Source organism: Hippoglossus hippoglossus, chromosome 5 (genome assembly GCF_009819705.1).
Source record: "Hippoglossus hippoglossus isolate fHipHip1 chromosome 5, fHipHip1.pri, whole genome shotgun sequence".
NCBI classification, from domain to species: Eukaryota; Metazoa; Chordata; class Actinopteri; order Pleuronectiformes; family Pleuronectidae; genus Hippoglossus; species Hippoglossus hippoglossus.
In genome coordinates, this window is record NC_047155.1 from 9,051,230 (window position 1) to 9,066,674 (window position 15,445).

A 15,445-nucleotide genomic window follows, 5' to 3' on the forward strand; every position below is an offset into this window, starting at 1 on the left:
TGTGTGTGTGTGTATGGGGGCGGGGAGGCTTCTTTCACTGGGCTACAAAGTCATGTGAGCTAGTCAAGTGGCTGAAATACATATCTAACTCACATATCTGTGTGAAGAGGCGAGGTATTTAAAGGGAAGTCCCCAGCCCACTAGTTAGCCATTAAAGCTGTTTGCTACATGCTAATAACAATTAGCTACTTCCAGCAGTGGTCATATTAGCCTTTTGTGAAGAAGTTAACCAGCCAACAGTTGCTAATGTGACATTTCGTGAAGAAGAAGCTAAGCAGCTAACAGTTGCTAATTGGACATATTATGAAGAAGCTAAGCAGCTAACAGTTGCTAATTGGACATATGATGAAGAAGCTAAGCAGCAAACAGTTGCTAATTGGACATATGGTGAAGAAGCTAAGCAGCTAACAGTTGCTAATTGGACATATTATGAAGAAGCTAACAGTCTACAGCCGCAGACAGGAGAAGTTAGCTCTCTGTTGCTGCTCCAACACTCAGGCTCCAGTTAAAACAGGAAGTTGTCCTCATGTCAGGCCTTGCACCAGCTCAGGTGACATTGGTTTCATCCTTCATTTATCAAGGTAAGTTCTCTGTGGCCTGTTCTACGTCTCGTCTGTGTTCGGCTCATGTTTGTGGTCTTGATATCTTGCAGCTACTTTCTTTTTGCTTGATCTTTGACACAGTTGGTTAGTTATTTCCTGGTGAAACCTCAACACTCATGCTTAGAGTAGTTTGAGTGCTATGGGTTGAAGTGGTTTTGTGTCATGGCTGGCTGCTGCTTTCTCCACTGTCCATTTGTTTGTTTGTTGGTTTGTTTGTCAGCAGACATACACTAAAGACTTCTCAACGGTTTTCGACAGAACTTGAAGATGTCTTGTGAAATATATGGGGCAAGAAAGAACCCCTTTAAATTTGGCACAGATCTGGAGAAAGGGTGGATCCAGGATATCACTTTCTTTTACATTTTCACTGAATTCCCAGGGAATCATTTGTGGATCCAGTTGAACAAAATCAGTCACATTACGCAGATTAATATCTATGATTGTTGGTGTGGCTTAAATTCATTATGGGGGACTACTGGACTTTTACTTATGGAAACATGGCCGTTTGGAAACTAATATATGGTTATTTATCTTAACTTGTGTAGATTTCACGACATTCTCCATATGTCAGGTCATCACGTGGCTCTGAGGTTTACTCTCCTGCTGCACTCAATGCCAACTGGGTCCTATCCATGCTTGCTGCTGCTTAACAGCGTGTGTGTCTATATGTCAAGTGTGTTGTGACTACTTTTTTGTCACTTTAAGATGCATAGGTTTTTTTATTATACCCTTCACCTAGCTGAAGCCTGCAGCTCTTCTTTGCTTGTGCACATCAGTTGGATTGCTGGTGGACTTGCTCATCTCATTGCACGTGATAGCATATACATATCGCTGTCTGTGATGTCTCGCAGGAAAGTAGACATGTGTCAGTTGGTGTTTGTTGACTACATAAAGCAGATTCTACCTCATGGCTGGCGTCAGGCTCTGCATCTGATTGATCTTTGAGGGGGAAGTTTCTAATAATCTCTTTCCTCTGTCTCTGCTGTGCTGGTTTTGCTGTATAGGTCGTGGGGATTGATGAGGTCATTGCCTTAAGGCCAAATATCTGCTTTGTACAAACATTTTACACATGATTATTAGCTGTGCATTACTTTTCTGAGTTCATATAAGGTTTATGCATTTGGTCATTTGATTCAATGCCATCCAGTGGACATAGTTCGCTGTGTGTGTTGCTGAATTCTTGAATGAAAGACACTGAATCTGAATACATCAGTTAGATGGCTACAATGCATTTTTCGTGGTTTATGCTATTAAAAGTTCATTTACAGCACATATTTAGTTTGCTGGAGTATTTTCCTTTATCTGCACAAATCACTGTATGTGAGATTTATGTGGCTATTACTTTCTTCCACTTATAAGTATGATGTCACTTGGCAAGGACCACAAATACACTGTTCTATAGCAGCTATAGTCAAGTCCAACTTCATGTGCACATGAAGTTTTTAATTACTGCTGATAGGGTCATACGGGTCACCTTCTATTCCAAGAAACACTGTGAAAGAACTTTTCAACACTTCCTATATAGTCGTGAGACCAACAATTTCCCAATCAACATATTTCCCATATTGCTGTATATCACAGATATTAATCATACGGTTTGGGGGAGCACAGCGTTTGAGGAATGGAGGACTAGTCAGATGAGTTCAAGGAGAAAACTAAACATATTTGTTATGAAATTGATGCAATGCTGAATTGTTTTTGACTCGCGAGCAGAGATTACAACATTTCTCTCTGCTGGTTTCCCTGAATGTGAAACATCCGTGTGGACCACACTGTTAGTCTCTCCCCTGGGCCAATTTTAGCTCTGAAATGTTGTTGAGTGGCGATGCCCATTTGATATCACTGTGATGGCAGAGAATGCCTCTGATGCCACTCCTGTTATTTTTACAGACTTCAACTGGATCTCACATCGTGGGAGACAAAGCACCATGGATACTGTGACACATTGTAATGACCAGCAAAGCATTATTCATCTACTCCGTGTACAGCAAGTCATTACGCTTCTCATTCATTTAAACGCTGCCCTATAATACTACTGTAATTCAACTTAGGAGATATCTTGTATTCTATATCAAAGCTTCTTATCTGCTCTGAATGAACTGAACTTTAAAACACTAACCTCGTTGGATGCATTATCCTTATCCTCTCCATGCCATAGTTGAACAGCTAAGGCATAGCAGGCCATATAAGCTTGAGGAGAACAGAAGACCTCTAATGAAAGTGACAGAGGGTGGATCAACAAGGTTTTATATAGAACCACTAAGGTATTTTGGGACCTGCATTTCCAAGGTGAAAATACCTCCCTTAGACAGTAACACACACCAGGACACTGATGTACCAATGTCTGACCAGCAAAAAGATTGACTCGGACATAAAATAAATTGTGGCCTCTTCGGCAGGGCCATTGATGCTGAATTTTAATGATTAAACTTATATTTACTGTATTCTCTGGGATTAAAGTGATAAATTAGCGAGAAGTTTGAGAATTACTGACACTCACACGAGAAAACAATAAAATCTGTGAGAAAAGGCTCAAAACGTCCATGAGATTATAGTCACACATTTATGAGATTTTGTGCATCAGGGATGCAATAAACAGCTGGTAGGATATTGTTGGTTACATCCATTGGCAATTCATTTGTGGTACAGCAGGACACAAACACCACTGCGTCCTCTTCCAAATTGTTGTTTTCTTCTAAATAAGCCCAATTCAGGACAGTGTCTTCTCAAAGGATGATCGTAAACAGACTCGAGGATAAAATTTCCTTGTAGCAGAATCCGATTACAAAGTATAGTTTGATTAGGTCATCCACTGCAGGAATAATACCTGGTAAGCTGCAGCGTTTGTGACTTGAATCTCTGAATTTCTGTGACTCATTTAGACAACCATTCACACCCACAGGCAACTTAGAGTTTCTTATTAACCTGCATGGCTTTGGATTGTTGGAAGAACACGAGACCTCCACACAGAAACGTTCTACCCACTGTGAAGTTTTGAAGGCTGGAGAAGCACAGGCTGACGACGGGCCCCACTGTGTGTGAACAGCCCTAACCTTTTGTAATCTTAAAGAAAAACACAGCCATCATACTCTTCATTTACATTCAAAACAGCCTCTTGTGCTTGCAATTAACTTTTGACTTGCGAACATTTGACGCGGCGTGTCATTTGGCCGTGTTCAAAGAGCTTTACTTTGGCTCTCCTCCTCATTACGTGGACTTGAAACAATTTGTTGACTCTCAGCATCCACAGCTTGTTGTCAGATTCATTTAGATCTACAAAACCCCCTCAGAGGGTTGAGTCTCCAATGGCCCAACATGATGTTTAGCTGCATTACCAGATGTTGAAAAGTCAAATTCAGGGTCCGCAGCTACTTCACTGCTCTTTTTGCAACGTCTTGGCTCCGTTTCAAGAAATACTTCACTTTTCACAAACCAGTCGGGGCCAGTGAATATGTGTACAAAGGATTGAAAGCTCAGTTGCATAAGATTGCATTGTTAAAGTGCTCTGCCACAATGTGATAACAGAAGAAACTGGTGGTAGGGTAATGAAAACCAAGCGATGGGAAAAAATGAAGTTTACAGCTTTAAACTTCATGTTTTAATATCTCACTGTACACAGGATTTAAAACTTTCAGGTTTCATCTCTTTCTTACCACGCAAATTTGGATGGATGGAAACATTTGAGCATACAAATGTGTTTTTAATACTATATTAAATGATGATACTAACAGAGTATTCACATCAAAATCAACCCTGCTTTCAGAAAAACAAAAATCCAAGGCGTTGTGTTGGTAGAGCGTTAGATGAGACAGTGAGATTCCTGAAGGCCAGTTTGAGACATAAATCTGTGAGTTACACCCAATCACCTCAATTTGTTGTGAGGAACAGGAAATTACAACTTCGGAAAGTCATCACTTCAAACATAATATTACTGTCATCGGCTTAATTTTGGAATTGCATCATTCTGGTCTCAAACAAATCTACTCGGAATATACTCAACTGGCCCATGCTTGTCAGAGGACATTAACTGGTTTCAACTTTGTACCAACATTATTTTGTCCAAAAGGTCTCACTGGACTGACTATGGGGGCTGGTTTTCATACATTACTGTTGTCTGTCTGAACCATCAACAGTTTATAACGATGGAAGACATGACAAAGTGAAGCCCAACCACCTTAATCGCACCCAAGATGGCTGGCTGCAGTATAGGTCATGAACCCTCTCTCGTCCGCAGATGGAACATGGGTCAAATAAAAAAATCAAGGTACACATTATATACATTTTTCTCAGGCATCTAGTGAGGATGCCTCCTGAGCGCCTTCCTTTGGAGGTTTACTGGGCACGCCCAACAGGGAGGAGACCCTGGGATACACCCAGAACTTGCTGGCGGGACTACATATCCCATCTGGTCTAGGAATGCCTCAGAATTCCTCAGGAAGAGCTGGAAAGTTCTGCTATGGAGAGGGTCGTTCAGGATACCCGACTTGGCCGGCTACCTGTGCGACCAGAGCCCAGAAAAGCGCAAGACGATGGATGAATGGGCTATAAAAACAGGTCGAAGCGTCATGATTGACAACTGAGACTGACTTGCAACCGGTCAAGTGCTTGTCTCGGCAGGAGCTTGATACGGTGGCTCCACACCACAATCACTACAGCGCAGACTCTGTCTCCAAATGACGTCAATAGCGAAATATGGCATCATCTATATCCAGGATATTTTTGCTTCATATCTTTATATATAGTCTATGGTCTGGACAGTTGCTAGCTGTGGTAAAAATGTTAACTATTTGAATTAGACAACTCCTGTTCGTTAGTTAGTTAGTAAGTTAGTTAGTTATTGACATTCAGATATGTAGGATACAGTGTGAAAATGGTGAATTCCAGACAGTAATCCACAGTCCATTTAAAACTTAATTTTTCCTATTGTTGTGCCCTTTTACCTCCTGAGAACCAACTGAACTCCAACGCTGCCGTTTTAACTGGAAGCACTTTCTTGTTCTCCTGCTTTTTGTTCCTTTGATTTCACAGTGAGATTATTTGTCCTTGTTGTTAGTTTGTTCGAGTTGCATTAATCACAAGCAACCAGTCTTTGTGTTTTTTACATGATTTGTTGCAGAACCATACAATGGTTTAATGTCATTTAAATGTGTCAGTGTTTGTACAAAATCTGAACGATATTTCCATCTCTATTTCTTCAGGCGAAGATTGCTATTGTGATCATTACTATGATCATGAGTTTGAGCTCAATCATGGGCTCACATCGTCTTTACATACTGTAAATCAACAGACATTACCTCATATTTCTTCCTAAACAAACGGTGCATTTACAAGTCATATATTTTTTTTCTTAAACAAATTGTTCATGGATCAAAGCAACACACAGTAACTGGGTATATTTTCCAGTTTAGCAAAAAGCTTCTGAAGTGTCAAAGGCTCAAAAGTCTGAGGTATTACAGTTAAAGGATCCCAATCATATATCTCATAATAAAATGCAGTCATTAGCGCAGGAGTTAATGAGTCAGTGGTTGGTGACGTCTCCTTTTTTAGGTTATGTCCAGCCAGTCCGGTCGCTTGTGGGGCTTGCAGGTGTGAATGTCCACCACGTCCTCACAGTCTTTGCACTCCACAGCGCAGCACCACTTGAACTTGCACTCGCACTTGGTGATGCGCTTGACTCGCATGGTGTCGTAGCCCCGCCCACAGCACATGACCTCACAGCCGTCCGTTCCTCTCGAAGACTTGTTGCACACTCTGCCCGCTGTTCCCAACGAGCCTGTAAAGAGATGAAAACAGTCAAATGCTGCAGTTTTTGTGTAAAAATACCCAATGATCCATTGATTCCACTTGAATCATCTAATCGATTGATCACAATTAATGGAACCATTTCAGCAATGTGCACTTTCTTCCTTCTCCTTTATCCAAAATGTAAAAAATAAAAAAAAATTGTGGGACTATTGACCTTCTAGTTTGGAGAAACACGAATGATTATCAAAGTCACATCTCGGTCTTAGTGACCTGAGTGTCTATCACTTGACTTTTACCTTATTACTAAGACTTCTTTTGAGTCTGACATAAATTCAAGTTTATTTATAGGAAACACAATGTGTCAAACTTTAGTTAAATACAAAGGCCTAAAGTACGTGATATGGTTATTTTATAAATGCTAAATTAATGTAAATTAGGTCTGTCTGCACCAAAAGTCCCAAAATATTGGCCATTGCCCCCAGAGCTTAGTTTGTCATCATAAAATGGGATCTTAGATTTCAGAGTTGGGTGATAATTCTCTATGGCTTTGACCCCTTTAACATTATACATAGCTGTATGTGTAATATTAACATGAAATCATACAGCATATTAGTGCAGCTTTAAAAGAAATAAGAACTCAGTGCTGTTTTTAAAGCAGGAACTACCCTCACCTTTTCTGTTGTTGTTACAGTAACTCTAGATAGTTGGTTACTTATTGTTTGTTCTCAAGTGATGACATAGCTGTTCAGAAGAGCAAATGTTGGCAGGTGATCACCTCTGAAGTTTCATGCTGAAAACTGAAACTATTTTTCCAAAGTGAAGTACCAGAGTTCCCACACTCATCAGTGGGGTTTAGGCTTCCAGACTCCCTGACAGAATCGCCTCAGACCCAAACACAAAGGTGTCCATGTACTCAGGTGTAAAATCTCAAGCCTAAGATCAGATGCCATGACTAATAACAGCACATCCCTGAAGTACAGGGGCAGGGATAAGATGAGATATTCCCCTCAGGCTCTAGGGAGTGGCGCTTACTACTGACCAAAGTAGAGAGATTTGAAAAATAAGCCTGCATGTATCCTTAGGCTGTGAATTCCTATACAATGGAGATTAGTTGTGAGGAGGGTCAATAGCTCCTTCTTTTTAGATCACTTTTAACAAGGAAGCATGGCCTTTCCTTTCAGTGAACACACCTTCATTATTGTCAACCTGTAACCATGCTAACAGCAGGGAGGTGTGGGAGAATCTGTTTAAGTCAGAACCATCATCGTCTCCCCCACATATGCACTATGACAACTTCCCTCAACTATTAACAGTGAGTTAGTGAACTCCTTCACGCTCTATTGAAGAGGCTGGATTGGAGGAGAGAGACAGAGCTTAACAAGACAAAGCAAACACTCGGAATTAAAGGAGATGTTAAAGGTCAAATGATTGAACTTTAAGCTGCGGAGGAATGCAAGCCTTCAGTGGATGTGTCGGATTCTTGTAGATTTTGTAAAACTGACGTCCGACCAACTATGGGTCTGTCTAGGTACAATATAGATTGAAATGATAATTTAAAGAAATCATTAAATTATTTCAATAAAAGCTCATAAATATGGAATTGACTGTAGGTGTGAGTGCTGATGTACAACCTGAATTAAATGAAGGTACACTGGAGAGTGCATATACCTCCATGCACACCTCCGCGAAGGCTAACACCCTATGTAGCAGGGTTAACGAAAAAACATCCCTTAATTTTCTTTTGTGTGTCATATCCCAACCCTCCCCAAAATTATAATTGAAATCGGTTGAGTGGTTTTGCATAACTTCTTGGTGGAAGTAATAAAAGGGGGTCTGTAGATGTCAGGAAGGCTTCAACGGCCACAAACTTTGTTTGATCATCTATAATAGAAAACTGGATAAGTAAAGAGTAGAGCCTGAGCAACTACATGCTGGGAATAGTTTCAGATATCAGAATATACCAAAAATGACCACTAGCCATTGTATAAACAATACATGTTCAAGCTCTCAAATATTGAGTATCTTAATTATCGTAACGATAAAGACCAAAGGGTAAATAGGAAATTTCTTCTGTCGTGTCATTAGGATGAATATACCTTTTTGTATGATAATTATAATTCCAAAGGAAAGAAAAATGCAAAGGTCAGAAATTGTTGATCATCATCATGTCTCTTTTACTTGTTTAAAGCCCCTTTGTATTGTCTGTGTCCACTTATTGTATAAACGCAAGTTTTTCTAAAAACCAAATTATTAAGTCTCCTCATTCATTCACTCACCAGCGGCTCGGTCCATGAGACAGTAATCTGGCGAGTTCTCCACGTATACTAACTCATTCTTGGTGCTTCCCTTGAAGTCCCTGTCAGCCACCGTAAAACCCGTCCCGTCCCTGGTTCATGGTCACCTCGATGGCCGTGTTGTACTTTCTTGCGGAGGTAGTCTCCAGTTCGCCTGAAGTCAGACATGGCCAGCCAACAGGTTCTCAGAGAACAGGAGCCGCTGACCCCATGACACTTGCACTCCAGCTTCATAAACCGCTTCACTGCCTAGAGCAGGGGTCAGAGGTGACAGGGTGTTAAGCCGAGGATGTTGCCCGTGGCTTGATTTAAGTGTGATCGGCCCTGTTAGCAGTTGTTAGCAATATCCTTCACTATTTACGAAACTGTTCTTAAAACCCAGCCTGGAAATATTGAACTGAAAATTAAATCTATTGATAAAAGCAGTTTATAATATCTACTGTTGTGAGAGTTGATATCATTGTGTGGCCTTGATCCCTTAAGGATACTTAAGTCTTTATGTCTCTAAAAAAGGAAACTGTAGAGCCCAACTTGTATGGGTTTAAATGGGGCTAATTATGATACCAATGGAAGGGAGTAAAATATTTTCGTTACCAAAAGATCAGCCGATATAAGAAATTTGCAATGATTCCTATGATTTTTCATGTTTCTGCATTGGTATCATGTCTTGAAATTGTACATTTTCTGGAAATAAATTGAATTTTAAGCCACAATTAAACTAGGATTTAAACAAGTTGGCCAATTAATTAAAAACAACAATTTCGCTAATTACTTCATCATTTCGAGCAAATATGCTCAATCGTTGGATGGTTCCAGCTTCACAAATATGATAATTCGTTGCTTTTACTAGTTGTTATATTGTAAACTGACTATTTAGATTTTTGAACTGTTATTTGGACAAAAGAGGACAATAAAATATTTTAATCTTGTTGAACTGTTTCATTGTTTTCTGCTGTTGAATAGAAGATACAATTTTGACAAAAAATTGGCAGATTAAGCTTTTCAAGGACAGTAACAATGCTAATCTGTGTTAAGGCAAATATGGTTTGTTTATACATTCTGAGAAAAAGGAAACTGCAACACAAAGGTCAGGTGTAAAAACAAAAGCTCCCGCTCACCATCCGACCACACCGGTTGTTGTGCAGGTTCATCAGTGCGCGGGCGTCTTTCACCATCCTCTCCCTGGCGTCTACGAAAGCTTTGGCAAACTTTATGCCATAGTTGATGTTGTCGCTGCATCCACCCCAGTCAAAATTCCCCCTGTCGTCGCTTGCTTGTCCACGCTTGTGGCCGTCGCAGTTGCAGATCTTGAGCTCCCCCACGCTGCAGGCCCTGGTGATGGCGTAGACCACCCCTGCCGAGGAGATGGCGTACACGAACGCTGCCTCTTGGCTGCCTGGGCGCACAGAAACGAGAGGTTTGATCAAATAATGTCGAAAAAGAAGATATCTTTATTAACTCCGCCAAAGAAGTTATGTTTTCTCCCCTGTCTGTTGGTTTCCTTGTTTGTGTGCCAGCAGTATTACACAAGAACTACACAATGGATTTCAACAAAAATTTGTAGACATGGGCCAAGAAAGAACCCGTACAATTTTGGTGCCAATCTGGACAAAGTGGCAGATCCAAGAATTATTTTTCACTTCCCTTAACATCGCAAAATAAGGCGTTTTTTCTTTTTACGTTTTCATAGATTTTCCAGGGAATAATTCATGGATCTAAATTAAATATAAACATATTGTGGGAGGTAATTTGGTGCAGCTTGATTGAGTTTAATAGGACTGTTGGGCCTTGGCAGAGGTATGCGCTCCACTGAGTGCCATTCTAGTTTTATATATGACAGTGTTTCATATGCTGTCAAACATTGCAATGCAGCTGGTTTTGTTACTATTTTAGGTAGGATTCAAACTGTTCCTTTGAGCACTGTGTTACTGTTCAGTAAAGCAGCCTTTTCTCAAGTTTATTCCAGACAGCAGGAGCACAGAAATCAGTCCATTTATGGTGGATGATCCAGACTGAGCTAACAGCATATCAGCTATAACATCACAGTCCAGCCGACTCTCCTTTCACCTTTTATTTGCACAGATGGCAGCTTTCTCAGTCACTGGGCTGTGTTTTCATTTCAGACAAGAGGAGATTTTGGAGGTTATTTGGTCTGGCATTCCCACCCACCTCCCGTCCTCATTCCTGCTCACGCAATGAAGCAGAACACAGGCGATATGTCAGGGAGTAAAACTTTGTCTGGCAGCCAGAAACATCTACCCAAATATTTACATCTCCTATTTCTGTTTATACATCACCAGTGTGGATCTCTCGATCTGCTACTTGTTTTTCAGAGAACATCCACTTTCCCAATCTTCCCTCATTTCAGAGAAGGTTTTTAAAAAAAACACAACACTTTCTCTTTCTGTTTGTATTCTGGGGCAAAGTTAATATTAAAAAGACACCTATTAATTCTGTGCTTATCTGCGAAGAGCGGAGACGTTTACGAGGATGATTAACTCGAGTGTCACTGACATAAACAAACCACTGTCACGCACACACAAAAAGAAACCACACAGATAGAAATCCCAGTCGCACATGTGCAGACTCACTTCGCAGCATCACTCTGCCAAACACAGTGTGGTCTCGCTCCAGCGTGCTGCAGTTCCAGCGGTGGTTTCTGAACTGGTGCTGGCACTCTTTGATCCACTCTTTGGCTCCCTCCCCGATGGACTGCATCAGGTCCGGGTGCCGCTGGCAGAGCTGCCGCTGCTTGTTCACCAGGCCGGGAATGTTGTCACAGATCACCCGAGCACCCAGCGCCCCGATGTACCTGCAGTATTCATGATGATGAGTTAAAGGTGCACTTCACCATCTTTTACACCAACAGAACATGTAATGGTCATTTTACCTGATGAGGTCATAGTTGTATCATTAACGGTTATTTTGCTTAGTCTTTTGATTCATTCATATAATATCAACAGATAGAAAACAGCTAAATATTGTAATTCCAATGGTTAAATTAATTGCATCAATGGTAAAAGTGTTAATATAAAGTTTTTTTTAGGATTAACTTGTCCAATGTTGTGTTGCCATTTTGCCACTGGTTCTGTGTCTAGTTCTTTTTACAAGTGGGAGATACCTGCAAACAAAGTCTATATTAAAAACTCGGTATGAAATCTGTAAGACATTCATATTTAACAGGTGAGAAGGGTTTAACAGAACTCTATGGAGTAGCATTAGGGGTTATTTAGTATTCAGCATTTTGTTGCATTATATGGACTAAAAGTCAAGATATCCCCACTAGTGCTGTTTTGATTTTTGGATGGTTTTAAGTTCCCCAACTTGATGAAAGAGCAAAATCTGAGGAACTATGTCGGGCATTTTCCGACTAATTTGCATTTCCGATAAGGTCAGGAAACCCACAGTTGATTCTTGAATTCCAAGGTTCATTATCAACGGCCCTGTGGCCCAATCACAGAATTGGATAGAGCAATGACACATGTGTCCTTATCATAACTGTCCAGTTTGTTAAATACCTCAGCAGCATTCATCTTAATTTCAGAGCTTCAGTGAAGCTCCTCTGTCAGTCATCAAATCAAATCCAACCAATTTTAGATAAATGGTTGTGGTGTGAACTTGAGCTCGCTGAGTTGTCTGATTTCCAGACTATACTGTATTTTAACACTTAATAAGTAAAATGTATCTTGATTGTAAGAAGGACATACATATTTAATGGTGGGTTTTGGGATGATATTATGTCGTGGACAGGAGTATTTGCTAAACACCAGTGGGGAGAATTTTACATAACTCCTAACAGTGATTCAAGACTTTTAAACTGTAGTTTTCATTACAATTAAACAAACAACATGTTAAGAAGTAAAGGTGCCTGTAGGTGATTAGTTTCCCTCAGTGCTAAGCTTATAAAGCTGACTTCGGCAAAGGAGTGATATTAATCTCCTTATCTAGAACTCAAGATGTGGCTCTGAGGAAAGAATCAACATCAAATAAGGAAGAAAATGTATTTTTTTCCCCTTTAAATTTAGATCACTGGCAAGTGCATATTCTTCTTTACTTCCATACCCTTCTTCTACTTAAGACTTGGACATTCAGGATGTAGAAGAGATTATTAAATTCCTCACGTTCAGTGAAAAGCACCTCTTTCCCTGTGACAGACCCATTGCTTCCTGCTCTATTCACACATAATCCCTTGACTTTGTAGCAACTCTTAAAAGGGCGGATCACATGCTGCTGGTATTGTAACACAGTGGGGGGGGGGGGGGGTCTTATCAGCAGGACATGATGACAGTCATCTACAGTACAAATGGCGCTCGGGCCTCTCTCCCTCACAGATCAACCATATGATGCTGCAGACGGACCCCCCCTCCCTCCCCCAAGCCTGCACGCTCCACTCTCCATCCGGATATCATTATAGTCACTAATCGCCACCACATTTGTGTCGCCTGGCCACCGAGACAGAAACAGACGTGGCAGGCAGTTTCCACTCCTCTTATGGCTGTCCCAGTCCCGTTCTCGCTGCAACTCTCTGCCTGAGCAGTAAAGCAGAGCAGGAGCAGGAGCACTACTTGTGTTTATTGTGTGTTGTGCCAAAGATCCCCTGACTGTCCGGGAAGAGAGAGAAAAGTGGGTCCTGCAGCAAGACACACGGCAGTAATCTAAATTATCGGTTAAAATAGGCTGTAACAATACAAACCAGTATTAATTAAGTGTGAAGCTTCCAAGTCTCTGCTGCTCGCTCGCTCGCCTTTTCTTTGGAATTTCTCAGCAATTTAATCAGTTTCTTCATGATGTATTTGCATAAGACAGCAAAGAGATTACACAATTGCAAATAGGATAACCTATATCCCTTTCAATCTCTTGGGAAATTACCATTTGTAGCATTATTTACAAAGGGTGCGTTTTTTAATCTAAATCCGTCTGTAAAACAGATGCTCATTGAATCACAGTCCTGCAGCTCAAGGAAACCAATAGTGCTTCACTATAGTTAGTTTATTATAAAGTGCACATCCAATGTATTTGTGAATGTGACCTGATGCATGACCATAATTATGTCTAGGGCTGCACAGCTAATCAAAATATTGAAATTGCATTACAGCCATGTGCAAATTCCAAATCACAGGAGCTGCAATTTGTGCATGTGTCACATGAAGCGTTGTGTGCAGACTTGCCCTCCACATACAAATCATCTTCTCCAGACAGAAGGGAACATGCTGGTTGGCTGCAGACCCCGGCAAAAACCACATCGTTAACATTTTTGTATTTTCTGCAGTGAAAATGAAATTCAAAAACGCTAAAGAATCACAATATGATTTTTTTTATTCTGCATTTCGTTCAGGCCTACAACTGTCCCTCTCCAATGTTGTTGTTTTACCCTCTGGACGTTTAAAGCCTCAGGAGAAATCATCAAGGGGCATTTATTCATGCACCAGCGCCTGCACCTGCCACTTACTGTGGGAAAGATGGATGGATAGGGGAGACCAGCCCCAGCACCATTAATCTTCATACACACACGACACACATTTGCTGTGCCGAACATCTCACTTTGCATCGATGTGTATAAAAAAGATTCCACCGCACAGAAAAAGTAGGATAAGATGAAAATTATGAAATATTTTCATAAGCGTGGAGTTAGACAGACGTTATACACACACTCCTTCATTTCTTCTTTTTCTTAAAATGCATTTCCCTTTTTATACCTGGAATAAAAATGTTTGTAGTGTCAGGTGCAGCACAAAAGAAAAATCAAGTTTAAGATTTAACCTATAAAATGTGTATTTAAATACATGTGATAAAAAAAACAGGATTAAACCATTTTGTGAAGTTTTGTGTTGGACATGTGTGCATCTTAAGTTTTTTTTACAGCAGTTGTATGGACATTGGTTTTACAGATGTGTAAGTAAATCATAGTGTCTGTAAATGAAACAGATGCCACTCACCACCACGAAGAATCCACTCTCGGTGTGAAAATGAGCAGAAGCAAAAAAAAAGTGAAGAATATCTTGTGGATGGGTTTGGAGTGATGCTGGATCTTTGTCCCATGTCTGATCCCCATAGCCCTGCTGCTGTCCGACACACCTCGAGATCCCATCAGACAAAACACGGTTCCTCCTCTCATGTGTTGACAGAGGCTGCACACTCAGGTGTGAGAGTCCATGACGACTGTCCTCCGTCCATCACTGGGAGACAAAAGAAACTTCCCACGGAGAAAAAGTGGATTAAACTCCATCAGTGAAGCGCTGTGAGTTTATTAAAGCCGAGCAGATTGTCTGACTGTACATCCATGATCTTCTCTGGCGTCCCACATTGTTCTTAATGAGAAAGCTGAGAGCTTTTGAAGAGTCTGGTGTAGATTCACCTTCTCTCCTCAGCTGTTGCGCACCGAAGTTAAAGCCACTAATGCCGCAGGAAGTTCTCCTGAACAACACGAGACACGAGTGATAACGTGATAAAAGTCGCAAACAGCAGATGATTCAAAGTGGAAGAAGTATTTCCAGAGGATGGGACGGAGCCTGTGCGCACCTTTCCTCCTGGAGCCGGAGTAAGGATGCGCACAGAAACACGCAGCGCTGCGCTCCGGTGCGTCAGCTGTCCCTGACCCTACCCCCACCTCCCCCACCTCCCCCTTTGTCAGGACATTACAAACAGCGGTATGCAGACCTGCAGACAGCAGCGGTTTATATTTAGGTCATCCATGTCTGTGATTGTCTGCCACTCTCAAATCAACGCATTCATTTGCCCAACTCAGCTCTGCCCAGTAATATAGTCTATGCATTTATTAATGAGAGTGAAGAGGAGAGTTGAGCC

At 41.0% G+C, this 15,445-nt stretch overlaps 1 protein-coding gene across 1 annotated transcript; it reads right to left on the reverse strand.

The window, feature by feature from the left end:
* Positions 1–4,175: 4,175 nt before the first annotated feature.
* Positions 4,176–15,150, reverse strand: LOC117762038 (protein Wnt-2b-A-like). The gene is given in 7 exon segments (XM_034586473.1): positions 4,176–6,375; positions 8,624–8,732; positions 8,734–8,775; positions 8,777–8,890; positions 9,760–10,037; positions 11,233–11,453; positions 14,578–15,150. Coding segments are annotated over 7 exon segments (1,173 nt in total). The 5' UTR covers positions 14,757–15,150; the 3' UTR covers positions 4,176–6,145.
* Between the last annotated feature and the right edge of the window lie 295 nt (positions 15,151–15,445).